The following is a 15339-nucleotide window of genomic DNA, read 5'->3' on the forward strand; positions in this document are numbered from 1 at the left end:
AAATATGCCGGAGAGAGTTGTACAGAAATAAATTGACTGGTGACAGGATTTTTAGCTTTAGCATCCCCAAGCAGTCACCAAACCATCTTCTCCCGATCAGCAAAAACGCCATATCTAAGATTCAACAACTCGCACCATGACGCCTTTCTTTAGGGAAGTAGTTATGGACGTAAGAAGACTCTAAGCTTGTATCAGTGAGGTGTTTAAAATTGAAGTCGGGGGAAGTACAAACTTTGTTGGCAGTGTGTTTTCTATGGAGGTATGTCTGCTCTTCATTCAGGCTCATTCGTTAAATAGGGAGTTGGATTTCAGCAATGAACAGGAAAAAAGCTACTTTGTCCTTTTTTAACTTTCAATATCTGTCAAAAAACATGCTCCATTGAATGTGAATGTTGGCAAGTTCTTGGAAGTCTGCTACTACTCAACTGCTGTTTATGGTTAACAACGCTAACTGCTAATCTTAAATGCTAAGGAGTTAAGAAGGGTAGAAAAAGTATTTTGAATGCTGTTATTTATCGTTCTTAAAGAGAAATCCATATCTGCCAGTCAGAACTTTACCAAACCACAGATCTGAAAATGTATCGCAGAACTCTGATTGATGCGTCTCTGCTCATTTTCAGTCTCGACACTGAACAGATCAATAAAAACAGACATGAGTGCCCTCTTCCAGATGACAACTGTGATGGACCTTGACTCATTGTCGTTATTTGTCTGATTACATTCACCAAACTCCAACATCTACCGAACGTTTGGGTTTTAAAACATCTGCTGTTATAAACCAATTCAGGCTGGATTTGAACTGTTAGTTTCTGAAAACATGATTTAAGTTACATCAGCGGTCCAAAAAACAAATGCCTTGTTTATAGTTTTATGGCAGACATATTTCTGGGAGTTTTTAATTAAATAAAGCATTGTTTCTGAACTCGGGGAGGCCGAAATAATTGCAGGTTATTCTGACCTTAAAACCAACGTTCTATTCAACAGTGAACAGCAGCTTTAAACTGAGTCATTGTCCACATTCGTGCAGAAAAAAAGTGAGCATTTTTTCCCTTTACTGCAGGGTTTGCTGCCTGTGAACCCTGATATTTATTCTTGTTTTAGGGATGCCTATAAAACCTGGAGGCTAATGGGTTTACCAGCTTATTAACAGAGAGAGATTCTGTGTCCAGCGCTCTGATGGGAGCAAAATATTGTTTTCTTTTTTTTATGCGATAAGATAATCAGGGTTTCAAAAAGAATCAGGTCAAAGTACTGAACTGAAAACAAGTGAAAAAGCAGCCAGAGTCCAAGGACAAACCTTGAACGAGCTTCAGAAAGCCTGAAGAATATAAAATAAATAAACAGGAAATTTTAAGATCAGGACGGTTGTTTCCTTCATCGCTTCCTGCTGTTAAGCTTTTGGTCCTACTTTCCCACTGCTGTCCCATCCTGACTCATCTCCATGCATCTTCTCTGTTTTCCTCAGAAACTGGCCGTGTTAAAGGACGGATTCCAGCTGGACTCGAGCTCCCAGCAGGAGCTTTGGGGCAGCAGTCCGTCGCTCGCCAACTCGGAGACGTCCCCTCGCCTCTACTCCGACGTCGGATCCCAAACGGACCTCCCAGCTGAGGTTAGTCCCAGAACTGTTTTTCTAAATGTGATTCTGTTTACTTTGCCCTGCATAAGTGTTCGTATCTCTAAAACTTTACACATTCATCACATTACCAGGGTTAGTTTCGTTGACATAAACTTTGATTAAAACATTTCTTATTTTACGTGCAAGAACTAAATAAAAAGTAAATTAGAGTGACGATGCCTGTGACAAAAAGTGTTGAAATTATCGTGAACGATTAATAATAAAATATTGTACGAAGATGCATTAAAATCTCCTTTTAGTCGACCATTTTAGGATAAATATTCATCTCGGTAAAATGAAATGCTTTTTCTTTTAGGTTGTAAGGAGACCAAACAGGTGTTCCTCTATCATGTCTTATTTTTTCCGATTTAAATCTACAGAACATTTAGGTGACTAAAGTTTGACTAAAACTAAAATGACTACAGATGAGTAAAATGCAACTAAAACTAAACCATGTTTTAGTCAAAAGAATATGATTCAAACTAATTTAAATATTTGGTCAAAATTGAAAAGTCTGGAATTTGATTTGATTATTTTCCAGGTCTGGAAAAAACAAAAAGTTAAAGGTTGTAGACTTTATTACGCTTTCCATTATCTAAAAATATCAAAATCAGAATTTATCAAAAATAAAAAGATTTTTACATAGTTTAATTACTCACTTATTAATCACTGTAGTTTTTCAGTTACTATTTTTGTAAAGTCAAGGTATCGGTGCTCATGATATGATTTTAAGTGATCTGTAAAGAATCCATTCGAGGTTTCTCTATAATGGTTTCTATTGTTTTTTAAATGTAAAAGAAACAAAAAAGCCATGTGAAATAGCCCTTTACTACACTGTCAGATGTTGCTTTGTTTCTTCATTTGTGGGGGAAGAAAAATAGAAAATAAAACCGTAAAAACAGTCTTCTGCTTAAATGTCCAAAATATCTCGAAAACTGGAGGCAAAAATCTAAAAAAACGTCTGCCTGGAAAAGTATGACATTTTGAAATGGAAAAACTTTAGGAACCCTGCTTCTGTCTGGATTTAATGTGATAGACCAACTCATAGGCACAATGTAAACAGACTCTTATTGTGTGTAATTGAGTCAAAATATGAGTTCATCTGCTCTGCGAAGGCCTCAGAGGTTAGTTAGAGGATATTAGTGGACAAACAGCATCATGAAGACGGAGAAAGTTCTGGAGAAATTTAAAGCAGGATTAGGTTATGAAACCAAATCCCAAGCTATGAAGATCTCAGTGTTCAATCTATCGTCTGAAAATGGAAAAGGATTGGGCACAGCTGCAAACAAACAGCCATTTAAGAGATTAATGAAGTTTTACTTAAACCTAAAACCTACCAAGACATGGCTGTCCACCTAAACAGGCTGGGCTAGGGGAGCATTATACAAAGGAGCAGCCAAGAGGCCCCTGGTAACTCTGGAGGAGCAGCAGAGATCCACAGCATATGTCAAAGATACTGTTTACAAGACACTGTTACTCATGCACTCCTTTATGAGAAAGGTGGAGAGAAAGGTGAAGAGCAAGATATTGTTGAAAGAAAACCCAGAGGAATCCAGCTGCCAGAAACAATGTGGGGTCACATCAAGCTTTAGAAAGAATGTTCACTAAAATGGACCACAACTGAATATTTTGGTCTACATTTAAAGCACCTTGTGTGGAGAAAAACTGACGCTTCACCACTTCACCCTGAACAAATCTGGGTGCATCACGCTATAGGGGCTGTTTTTCTTCAGCAGGGACGGGGAAGCTGCTCAGAGGTGATGGGGAGATGGATGGAGGTAAATACAGGACAAGACTTGAGACTAGAGAGGACCTTTACCTTCCAGTAGGACCATAACACTACACATTCAGACAGAGCTGCAATAGAAGGGTTTAGATCAAAGGATATTCATTTACCAGAATGGCCTAGTCAAAGTGCAGACCTAAATTAAGTTGCAACTATGGGGTAAATCTTGAAATCTAATGTTCTCCATCCAATCTGACAGAGTTTGAGCTATTTCGCTATGAAGAATATGCTCAAATATCAGTCCTTAGAAGCACAAAGCTGATAGAGGCAAACCTCAAACGACTTGCAGCAGTGAAAGGAGTATTAACTCTGGGGGCCAACAACAAATACACTCCTCACTTTCCAGAGTTTTATTTGTAAAAATGCCCCCAAAATATGCCGGTTTGTGGTTTCAATGTGACAAAATGTGAAAAGGTTCAAGAATGAGAAGTATAAATACTGTTGCAGACCTTTTGAATATAGAAAAATCTGTCTCCGTTTGCATTTACTGTAACCTGATGAGTTTCAGGATTCATGAAGTTTCTTTCTTTGGTTTTTCAAACCAGTTTACGACCAGCACCAACAAACTGGCAGAGAAAGTTCGTCTGAGCCTGAAGTACGAGGAGGCCAAGAGAAGGTACCAGTTTTAACTCCTTGCTGCTTGGTGTGTTTAGGAACAGTTTTCATAAAAGGTCGGGGCCGGGGGGCGCTGGAAGTGATGGAAAATGTCCAATCTGGAGCAGCATAACAGGAAGTAACCATGTTAAACTGGCAGATACCGCTGTTCTTCTGAGTTTGGACGCATATCTGTCACTGATGAGACCACAGGTGGACAGAAGCAACATTATGAGAGCAAGTTATGTGGTGAGGGAATTAATAGCTAAGACGTCAAAGCCTCATGCAGAGGAAGAGTTTAGGAAGGAATCCATCATTGCTGCTGCAAACTACAATCTGAAAATTACAAATGTTAGAAGAACTAACGTTGCAAAAACTGATACATTAGTTTTATTAATTTATAATTGTTGCATCAGAAAGGTTTACAAATTGAGGGTGAGCCTCAGAGCGGTTTCTAAAAACTGAAATGGCCCCACAGAGAGAGAGAAAAGGCTCGCCACTCCAGTTCTAAAGAATCATTCTGACATCGGTGCAGAGCTTGCTTAAACGCCGGCAGTACGTGGCTATGAGTCCATATACAGAAAAGACAGCAAAGAAGCAACCTATATCCAATAAAACTATAAAGGACAGGCTGAACAGTTATTTAATCTGAGGACACCACCTTTTGATTGCATGGGGCTTCTGGAGAAGAGTAGATGGGAGCCACCATGAGTCCTGTGTGACACCAACAGTGAAGTCTGTTGATGCTCTCCGTGTGTGAGGTTATTTCTCATCCACAGTGAAAGTGAAAACAAAGTGGGACAAAGACTACAACACCGTAGTTTCATACTTGCAGTCAGGAAACTCTAGATCCTAACCCCTCTGGGATCCTGTGGTCAGTTCAGATGAATAAACAAAGGTCAAGAAAGTGTGATCGACTCTAAACACCAGCGAGACCAGAATGGGTCTCTATCAGTCAGGACCAGGTCCAAAATCTGACGTTCAGCATGTCAGACATTTACAGAAGTTAGGGAGGAGAAGGTTTAACAGTGGAATTATTCACTCTTTGCAAAAGTTAAATGGATTTCACGTTTGTTACGCTGCCACCGTCTTATATTCATCCATATAACTAAACACTGGTCTTAGAGGTGTTTTCTCCAAGATAACTCTCCTCTCATCGTTTTTATGAAGGATCGCCAACATCGAGGTGCAGATCGCCAAACTGGACAGCGAGGCTTGGCCAGGGCTGCTGGACCCGGAGCGGGACCGGCTCATCCTCATCAACGAGAAGGAGGAGCTGCTGAAGGAGCTGCAATACATCTGCCCCCGACAGCGGCTGGAGCCCAACGACGCCGAGAAGCTGGAGACCGAGAAGAAACGTCTGGAGAGAGACCTGCAGGCCGCCAGAGACAACCAGAGCAAGGCTCTGACCGAGAGGCGAGTGAACCACTGAGTCAAAGACTGTATGAAACTGTGAAATATCATTAATATTGTACTTTCAATAGTCTTCTGCCCTCATTTTGGTGTTTTTCCAGCCTCTGATCCAGAATTTCCTGCAGTATTTTAGTGGTCTTAATTAAGTTCTCTTCTCCAACATACTGATCTAAAAGAGCTATTAGCTGAAAACTCACCAGGCACAGGATGTTCAACTGAAGGATCATCTGTCAGGTATCTGAGACCAGGTTGTGAAGGTAACAGGTCCAGGAAGGAAACCCAGCAGCCCCCCAGCTTCTCCTGTTGAATCCTAAGGTGTTCTCTTGGTGAATCTCTCAGGAGTGTTTTCCCAATCAGACGTGGCCAGAATACCGGCAAAGGGAAACATCTTGATCAGATTTGTAAAACCCCTTAGATGACTCCTTTTGATGTAGAGGATTAACTCCACACCAGTGCTGGAGCTCCTCACCTTATATTCGAGGCAGTGATTCTCCAAGGTCAGGGCATGCTCCCTGATGGGTGGGGGAGGGTAAATGTATTTACTCTTTGTTGGTAAAGTTGTGTTATAGTCTTCCAGTACTTAAATCTGGACTTGTTTTCCAGTTATACAGTCGTAAAATAAGTGTTACTATGGTAACGGGCGTGTAAGCAAGGCGAATAGGTCCAGCCTGCTGCCTATCGTTCTGCCGCCATTTGTTGAATAGCACAGGAGAAATGTCCTTATTTATTTTTATTTATTTACCGATTGTTCGACGGGTGAAAAGTGTTTTATGGCGTGAGAACATGATAACATGATTAAACGGGACCTGCTGGTTTAATAACGACGCACACATTGGTACTCGGTGGTTGCTGTGTGCGTTGGGGGCGTTGATGTGTTGAAAGAGATGAGACATGAGGACAGATGAACAGAGAGCTGTTTGTTTGTCTCACAGCTGGAAGCATAAAGAAAAAGAGTTAAATAATGTGAAAAACCGATGCCTATCAGAGCAGAGAAATGACAAAAAAAAATGGCCTCAGTGTTCGAAGATCAAGACGAGAGCCTTATTGCTTCCACATATTGCTGTTCTTTCTAAAGATTATTTTATTTGGAGAAAAACACTAAGCAAAAGCACCTTCTTTTGCTGAAACAAAAAAGGGATAAAATACAAGAAATTTAGATTAAATTGACCCATATATTTTCCTGGTCTTATTAAGGTGGAGAACCTGGAAACTGTTCTTGCCCTGAAAGGGTCGTTTAACATGAAACATTTGGGAACCACGACTCTTAGACATAGCCGACCAGCCTACAGAAGAGGCTCATTTCAGACATTTGTATCCAGGATCTCCTCATTTCAGCCAGGATTATCGTAGGTTGACCCGTAAATCTAGAGCTTCTTCCAGCTCAGCTTCTCCTGTGTAAATCAGTCAGGTTTTTATTATGTGTCTTCTGAAGTTGGACAACCCTGGTGCATCATTGGGTAGTATGCACCGAAACTATTAGCTGCAGAGGCTGTTGTTAATTTTGTCTTCACATCGTCTGCTGTTAGGTGTGTTTTGATGGAGATTGTATGTTTTATTTTGCTTTCTGTTCTGTTCTTCACCACGACAAACTGGAGCAACATCCTTGGTCCTGTAGATGAAGTTCCAGTCTGTCTGTCCATCTCTGCTGCATCTTGCAGTCACACAGAAACAAAACAAGAATTGAATTCCTGCACCTCCACAGCTTTTTTAGCTTGAGATAATTTTCTCAGACTTAGAGGAACTGACTGATCTCGATTTCTTCGCATTCAGCTGCAAACTGAAGGTCACAGCTTTAAGATGTTGACAGAACCTCATCATCTGCAAAAAAGGAAAAACGAGACCCTGAGGTTCCTGAACCAGACACCCTGCTCTACAGAATGAGTCCTGGTGCAAATCACCACCTTACTGTTGTGGAGGTGGGCGGAGGAGTGATCCCATAGGCTCAGTTTTCTTGTGTTTTGGCCCCTGGTAGTGTTTCCTCAAAGGACCTATTTTACTGCCAGTTACAGTTAAGGTCCTGGCCTTGCATCTTCTTCTTTGTGGAACTTCTCACAGAGTTGATGATCATTTAAAGTTGATTTTGGATATGATCTCGGAGCTGCAGAAAGACGAGCAGCTAAACTCACATCAGCTGACATGAGGCAGCAGCTGCACCTGAACTTCTCTGTTATCTCGTTATGAAGTTTACTGTCATGTCTGCATCAGCTGCTGAAACCTTTGACCTCCCTTTAGATTATTAGCTCACTCCATCATACCTCCATCTTCCTCTCTGCCTGTGTACCTAAACACCAGCAGGTCACTTCACCCTCCTCTTCCTCCTCTTCCTTGACAGGACTCCCGTTGTTCCAGCTTCAGGTCAGACTCTACCTGAGCTCCGTCTCTCTTTGTGTCCTGTCTCCTGTTCCTGAAACCCGAGAGGCCGCCGGGCTCGACCATAGAAAGGACCTCTTGTAGTCCTCATACAAACACATTTGTTCAGACGTGTAACCGCATGGTTCTCAAGATGCGAACCCGCTCTGCCTCAAGATAGTCAAGGTTCCTAGGCAGTCGGGGGAAAAGTCTGCAAATATTATATAGAGCAATATTTGTATTTCCAGACTTCAATCACTATCCTGTTGTCTAAATTTTGTCCTTCCTTCATTCCTTCCTGTCTTTTTTCCTATTGTCCTTCCTTCCTGTCTTTCCTGTCTTATGTCCTACTTCCATTCCTTCCATGTGGTCTTTCTTCCTTCCTTAATTCCTTTTGTTCCTCCTTGTGTCTTACCTGTTTTCTTTTGTCTGTCCTTCCTTGTATTCCACCTCCATTCTTTCTTCCTTGTCTCCCTCTGTCCTTAATTACTTTAATTATATTTTGTGCCCTTACTTCCTTGTCATTCATTCTTTCCTCCTTTTCTTTCTTTGCTTTCTTCTTTCCTGTCCTTCCTTTAATGTGCCCTTCTTTTCATTCCTTGTCTCCTTTTTCATCCTCTTTCCTTGTCTCATTCTCTTTGCATTTCTTCCTTCCTATCTATCATTCCTTGTGTCCTTGCTTTTTGCCGTCCATCCATCCATCCATCCATCCATCCATCCATCCATCCATCCATCCATCCATCCATCGGTTACAAAAACTGAGTGGTTCGGTTATAAAATAAACCACTTTAAATACAAAATGTGTTTCTTTAAAAGGTCATTATAGGTCAAGATATTTAGGAGGCTCATCCAGAACAATAAAGAAGATCCTGTGTGTTGCGTTTAGGCAAAGAAAAATAATTTTCAGTGTAATAAAGAAGAAAAGATGTCTTTCCTGTTTGAGTAGCTGATTAAGAGAAAAATGGCTTTCTGATTGGTTTGTGACAGGCTGCTGGTAACAAAGAGCCTATAGCTGTAATTTATAATTAATATTTGTTTGCTAAGTTGTCAACCCAAAACTGATTCATGATTTCAGTTTTCCTCAACATGTTTGAGGAAAACAGCAAAATCAAACTCTTTCTGTAAATGTTTAAAAATGAAATTCAGGAAATCTAATCCTGGAAAAGTTGTGACTTTTGAAATGGAGACGATGTATGAACCCTCTTCTTTGCACTCAGATCCCGGTCAGTTATCCAAACATTTTCCTTCGAGCAGGACTTACCTGCTGCTGTCAGGTGTGTTTCTGACTCAAAGCTGCATAGAGCTGCTGCGATTTGTTCTCACAGACAACAAAAATCAAGTCGATGTCTATATTTTTAGTCCAAACCTAATATTTGCTTCTATATCTGCTTTTATAAACAAAAGTAACAATAATTTTCTGCCAAAGTTCTGCTTCCCCTGCAGACCTCTGTGTTTGTGAGTATGTCCCTTTAATTCAGCCACTGGTCAATGAACCGGCTTTGAATGTCTAATTGGACCGCAGTATTTAAGTTACACACTCTACGTTTTTCTACCAACGGGCTGCTGGCGAGCTAGAAACAGAAAAGTAGCTGAAGTTTAATCCGTTGAATGATCTCTGAAGTTAGACATGGAGCAAGTCTGCTACGTTTTCACTGCTGTTGGTCAACATTTGATTTAATTTCTCAACATCTTGCTTTAATCGCTTTTACTGATATGAATGTCTGGTATAATATATAGGATTAATAAATACACTTACATTCAAAGTTACAGTCTCTTGTATTACATATTGACTAATAGAAAGGTGGAACCTGACTGAACTGAGAACTTGTTTTATTTCCAAGTTCAGTCTCATCATATTTGGCATACTAAACATGCAGGACTTTTTATTTGTTAAAAACCTAAATAATATCTTAATTTTTTTATTTTTGTCATAATGAAGGTGGGGCTTATACATTGAATTGATGCTTTAAAGAGCCTATATTTTATTTGGGATTATATAAATTACTGTTTTTACGAAGGCAAAAGGAGTTGTTAGTGGCAGCAGCCTTAAATCTGCTAACGTTCTGTTTCTGATGTGAAACCTTTGAACAGAAGCTGCTCTGGGGTTCTTGCAAAGTCTTAAAAGGTGATTAAAAACTTGCAGAAACCTTGTGCTGCTCTTTATATTTTTCCTGTTAACAACACCCCAAACATTTCTGCTGTTTCAGGCTGCGACTCCACTGCAAGAGGAGCGAGCTGGTCCGGGAGCTGGAGGAGACGGTCCGACTGGCCACGTCGCTGCAGACACAGCTGAAGAGGTTTGTTCTTCTCATCTCTACCAGCATGTTCTGTCTGAGCTCTGGGAGTGGAGTCTAGTCAGGAAAAAGTCTTCAAACAAAAATTTCCATGATGGCGAACGGGTCGAAAACAGTTGGTTTCCTTTTTGTTATTTGCTCATGAAAGGCAGGCGGTCAATGAAAAGCAGTGACAAGTCAGAAGTTGCCTAAATGATAACGGATAACAGAAAAAAACGTTCCTTCTGTCGCCTTTGAGGCTTTGCAAAGTTTTGCCGTCAGTCTTATTAGTTATGTTTGTTTTGTAGGTGATATTTTGTGATATTTTACTATTTTCTGATCATTATTTCATTTCTGTTCATTCCAACCGATCAGACTTTCTCTGTATTTTTAAGGAGTATTGATCAGCTGTTCTGAAGGTCTTTAAAAGTAGTTCTTGTTCTTGAAAGGAACTTCTCAGTGTCGCACCAACAGATGAGTATGGCCTACTTAGGACCGAGTATTGCATCATTGTGAATGGGAAGGAGAATAACTCAATGGTTTTACAATTTGCTGCAAATAAAAATCTGTGTGGTGTGCCTTATCTTCAGCCCCCCATGTCAGTATTTTGCTTCTGCTGCAGTTACAGCTGTAATTATTTTGAGGGATCTCTACCAGCTTTGAACAACTAGAGACTGAAACGTTTGACCGTTCTTGTCTGACTGAGCTGAAATGGTTGTTAGCTCAGTCAGAGTGAAGGCAAAGCGTCTGTGAACATCGGTTTTGAAATCTTGCCACAGATTCTCAATTTAATTTAGGCCTAGATTTTGACTAGGCCATTCTAACACATAAATATGCTTTGATCTAAACCGTTCCTTTGTACCTTTGGCTGTATGTTCTGGGTCATTGTCCCACTGGATGGTGAACCTCCACCCCATTATCAAGTCTTCTGCAGCCTCTAGCAGATTTTGTTCCAGGATTGTCCTGGATTTAGCTCCAGCTGTCTTCCCATTTACTACTTTAGTTTTAGGTCATTCAGCCTGTACCATCTGGCAGGGGGACAAACAATGGAAATCAACCTGGACTGTAAATGGGTGCATTTACATTTATGTTGTTCAAAATGTTCATTAATGCACAATGTCCCTCTTCAGCATATAAACAAAAGACATGGAATTAACTTAAATTGAATTAATCTTACAAGCTTCCCTGTCATTGCTGAATAAAATCATCTCCACAGCATGATGCTGCCACCACCATGTCTCCCAGTGGGGATGGTGGGTTCAGAGAGATTTGGACTCTTTATGATCCTTGGGTATTAGGTTGTGGTTTTCAGTGCGTTGTGTTCTCATCATTTCCTTGTTGTTTATTATGTTAAAGATTGTCTTGCTGTATATAGTTTATTCCTTTGTGTTTATTAGTGTCAGTAAGGTCTTGCCATATTACTTTATTCCGTAATTATTTTCTGTGTTTTGTTGCCCATTTTCTAGTTTATTTCCCAAGGTTGTATTTGTGTTTTCCCCTTGGTGTTTAGTGTTTCCTTGTGTGTTAGTTCAGCTCCTCTGTGTTAATTAGTCTACCTCCCTCAGTCTCCCTGCTTACCTCCTGCATCAGTTGCTCCACATCATCTCCTGATGAACACACTGCCATGCAATGTCATTCTCCACACCTCCCTTAGTATATAAGCTCTCTGGTTCTCTTTGATTTTTGCTGAATTCTCCCGTCATTCCCCGTTTTACTTCCTGCTTCTATCCGTTAGCCTCGTGCTCCACGTCCTGTTAATCTTGTGTTGTTTTTGTAAGTTTTTCTGTTTTATTATTAAATCATTAAAATGCTCATCCCACGTTTCTGCCTGTGCTTTGGTCCCCCTACCTAACCCACATAACATGACATTGTTACACAAGCTTTTTTAAGGATTTTGAAAACCATGTATTCTTTTCCTTCCAGTTAATAATCATTCATCGCTTTGTGTTGTTCAGTCATGTAAAATCCCAGTAAAATACTTGCAGTTTGTGGTTGTAATTTGACAAAGTGTGGAAAAGTTGAAGTTGTATTAATACTTTAGCAAAGCTCTGTGTTTGCCACAGAATGAAACTGAATTGAAACCACATCTCAGTGGTTTTCAGTTTATTATTAATCATCAGCTTCAGTTTTTTTCTGACGTTTTGCAGCTAATTCAGATACGTTTTATAGACTTTAAGGCCTTCTGTGTTTTTGAATAAAAACTCTTCTTCCTCGTCTCCTCTGCAGCCTCTCTGTCAGCACCCTCTCCTGTTCGTCGGGCAGCAGTCGAGGCTCCCTGGCGTCCAGCCGTGGCTCTCTGGCCACCACCTCTAGCATGGGCTCCACCTCCTCCCTCAGCTTCACCGACATCTACCTGGAGCAGCCCGAGCTGGCCGACCCGGACCTGCGGAACAAGCTGGACAGTCTTCTTCAGGAGGGCGGCCAGGGCGGCTACCGCCCCTCCAGCTCCATCACCACCATCCACGAGCACGAGGTGGTGAAGGGCTGCGGCCAAAGGTTCCCAGGAAGGTCTGATGGGAACGCAGCCGGGTCAGGGGGAGGAGAGTCCTCCAGGGTTCAGGTCCTCAGATTGTCTGAAACTCCTCGTTCTATGACCTCCTTATCGCCGCGCTCGTCTCTATCCTCTTTGTCCCCGCCGTGCTCGCCGCTGGTTTCGGAAACAACTTTCCTGTCGGGGGAGACTGGGCCCGGCGGGCTGGGACTGGACTTGGAGCTCCGCAGCAGGCTGACAGAGCTGGAGCTGGACCCTGAGGAGCAGCGGAGAGAGCAGCTGGAAGAGAAACAGAACTTGAACAACGTGCTTGGAGAGGAGGGCAAAGGTGAGCAGCTTCTTGCTAACATCAATCATAGTTCAGGTTTAGTAGAAAGACAAATACGTCACACTCACTAAGCATTCAGTCCTGTCTCGTCAGAAAGCAGGTAAGTTGTACCTGAATAATGACTCAGGACAGAGAAAAATACGAAGGAACTGAGCAGCTCTGAGACCTCGGGGCAGATTTTCAGCTTCTGTGTTGCAGCAGATATCAGATAAAATGTTTCAGCTTCACTGGAAAGCAAAATACCTGGAATCCTGTCTGGATCAGTGATGAGAAATATAAAACCCGACTGAGTTGGAGGGGTTGGATTTCACCTGTTTTCTAATGAGCTACAATGTTGTCCTCTTCCAGCTTCCTAATGCGGAGAGTTTTCCTCGCTTCATGTCACTTAGCTGGACATTCCTCTGTGTATCTTCTGTTTCCTGCATTTATGACCATAAAACAGTTTTATTATTAGCAGTATTATCATTGTAGGAACATGGAAAACAGTTTTATTTAGTTGGTTAAATTTCAAAAATAAAATATCTAGTTTGTTGTTTGAAGGGTAAATATCAGGGAAGGTCGGACGGAGTTGAGCAGCTGAACGGGACTCCGGTACCTGTCAGAGCCGCAGGTGAAAGGTGGACTTGGTGTCCGGTTTCGTGTGAACTCTCCATTGCTGCTGCCAGAGCTCAGCTCATTACTAATTATGCATGCAGGACTTTCTCAGAGCCACACTGACCTCCTATTGTTCATCCGGCACAAATAAACCAGAGGTGGATAGATAAAAATGTCAAGTTGATGCGAGGCTTCGCTTACAGGAAGGTGCAGCTTGTTGATTTTTCAAAATCTCCAAATACAGCAATGATAATGGTGATTATAACAATAAACCATAATGGAAAAAATAAAAAGTTTACAGGTTTTGTATTTTCAGACTAATTTCCGTCTTTACATTTTCTTAAAGAACAAAAATCTAAATCCCTACAAATAAAGGCCTTAAACAAGCAGCACAGCCCGGGTTACAGTTGGCTAAGCCTAATCAGGGGTCTACAGAGCGGGTTTAACCCTCAGTCCTGCTAAATATTAATAAACTCAAATATTTTTCTTTCTTTCCTAGTGTGACCAGTCAGTAATTGTTTACATTAGGAGCAGCTCTATGTATGTAAAAAATGGGTTTTACTGTTATTTAAAATCAAAGATAAAAATATATTTGCATTTAGTGTGCTTAGCATTAATAACAATAAACATTTATATCTGTGTCAATGTTAATACCCTAACTGTAATATTTCCATAATGTAGCATGTTCCATAACAGACGTTGAAAGCTCAGACGGATTAAACAGCATTTGTGCTGTGGTCCGTTTAGCCTTTCTGTTATCTGTTGGACCTCTCTGTTTTCTTCTGACTTTATTTTTCAAACACTTTTACTAAAACTGGAAAAAGCAACCTTTCAGTCCGTCGTCTTCCCCTCAGTAACATCTTCTAGTACCGAAGAGTATCATCGTTAGCTGCTTTGACTGATTGGAAAAAGATACATGAATGAATTTTTAAATGTACGACCAGCCGGTCGACTGGTCAGGACCGGTCCAGCTGAAAATCGTCTAAATCCACTCGGCAGCTACTTTTTCTCTCCGCCTCTAATTTAAACTGAATTTTTTGTATTGCAATGTTAAAAAGTGTGATAAAAAAACAACTGTAGTATCTAAAAAGACCAGAAATTGAACTTACTGAAACCAAAAATGTGCTGAGATGCTGTTTCTAACAGAAACGTTGTCATGTCATTGAGTCGATTAACATTTACTCAGCTTATAAAATAGAGCCGGGATGGTAATACGAAGATACCTTAACAGGATCACATGACTGTCATCCATCTGCAAGAAGGAAAACAACTGCTGGTAAAACTTCGCAAATGAGTTAAAAAGCAGGCAAAGTTTAAAGAAAAACTTGGAAAATACATTCAGAAAGCCTCGAGAACATTTGATCCAGAACCCCTGAGAGGACTACTAGAAAGTCTGCCGACCTGGAAGGAAAATAGAAAGATTAGAGGCCACCTTTTTACACATCAACAGTTCTTTCTCCAACATTGTCTGGGACATAAATCCACCGTTTTATTTTTCTTGGTCATGTCTTTAAATTTAGGTGCTCATCTTCGAGGGGCGGGGCCAAAGAAGACGGGAGTGACATCAGCTGTATCTGATGAGTCGGTGGCCGGTGATAGTGGAGTTTACGAACCATCAGAACACAAGTAGGTTTTATTTACCTGTTTTCTGCATCGTTTCCTCCAAATATCAGAGTTTTTGCTCTAGTTACAGGGGTTGGACAATGAAACTGAAACACCTGTCATTTTAGTGTGCGAGGTTTCATGGCTAAATTGGACCAGCCTGGTAGCCAGTCTTCATTGATTGCACATTGCACCAGTAAGAGCAGAGTGTGAAGGTTCAATTAGCAGGGTAAGAGCACAGTTTTGATCAAAATATTGAAATGCACACAACATTATGGGTGACATACCAGAGTT

General features: G+C 41.0%; 1 protein-coding gene across 1 annotated transcript in view; it reads left to right on the forward strand.

The window, feature by feature from the left end:
- Nucleotides 1–15339, forward strand: part of wwc1 (WW and C2 domain containing 1) — a 58052-nt gene that overhangs the window by 30802 nt on the left and 11911 nt on the right. The window contains exons 7-12 of the mRNA XM_047378322.1: nt 1466–1609; nt 3947–4017; nt 5166–5411; nt 9965–10054; nt 12257–12849; nt 14964–15069. Of these exons, the coding sequence (XP_047234278.1) occupies nt 1466–1609; nt 3947–4017; nt 5166–5411; nt 9965–10054; nt 12257–12849; nt 14964–15069 (1250 nt within the window). The remainder of the gene's footprint in view (nt 1–1465; nt 1610–3946; nt 4018–5165; nt 5412–9964; nt 10055–12256; nt 12850–14963; nt 15070–15339) is intronic.

Source organism: Girardinichthys multiradiatus, chromosome 11 (assembly GCF_021462225.1).
Source record: "Girardinichthys multiradiatus isolate DD_20200921_A chromosome 11, DD_fGirMul_XY1, whole genome shotgun sequence".
Lineage (NCBI taxonomy): Eukaryota > Metazoa > Chordata > Actinopteri > Cyprinodontiformes > Goodeidae > Girardinichthys > Girardinichthys multiradiatus.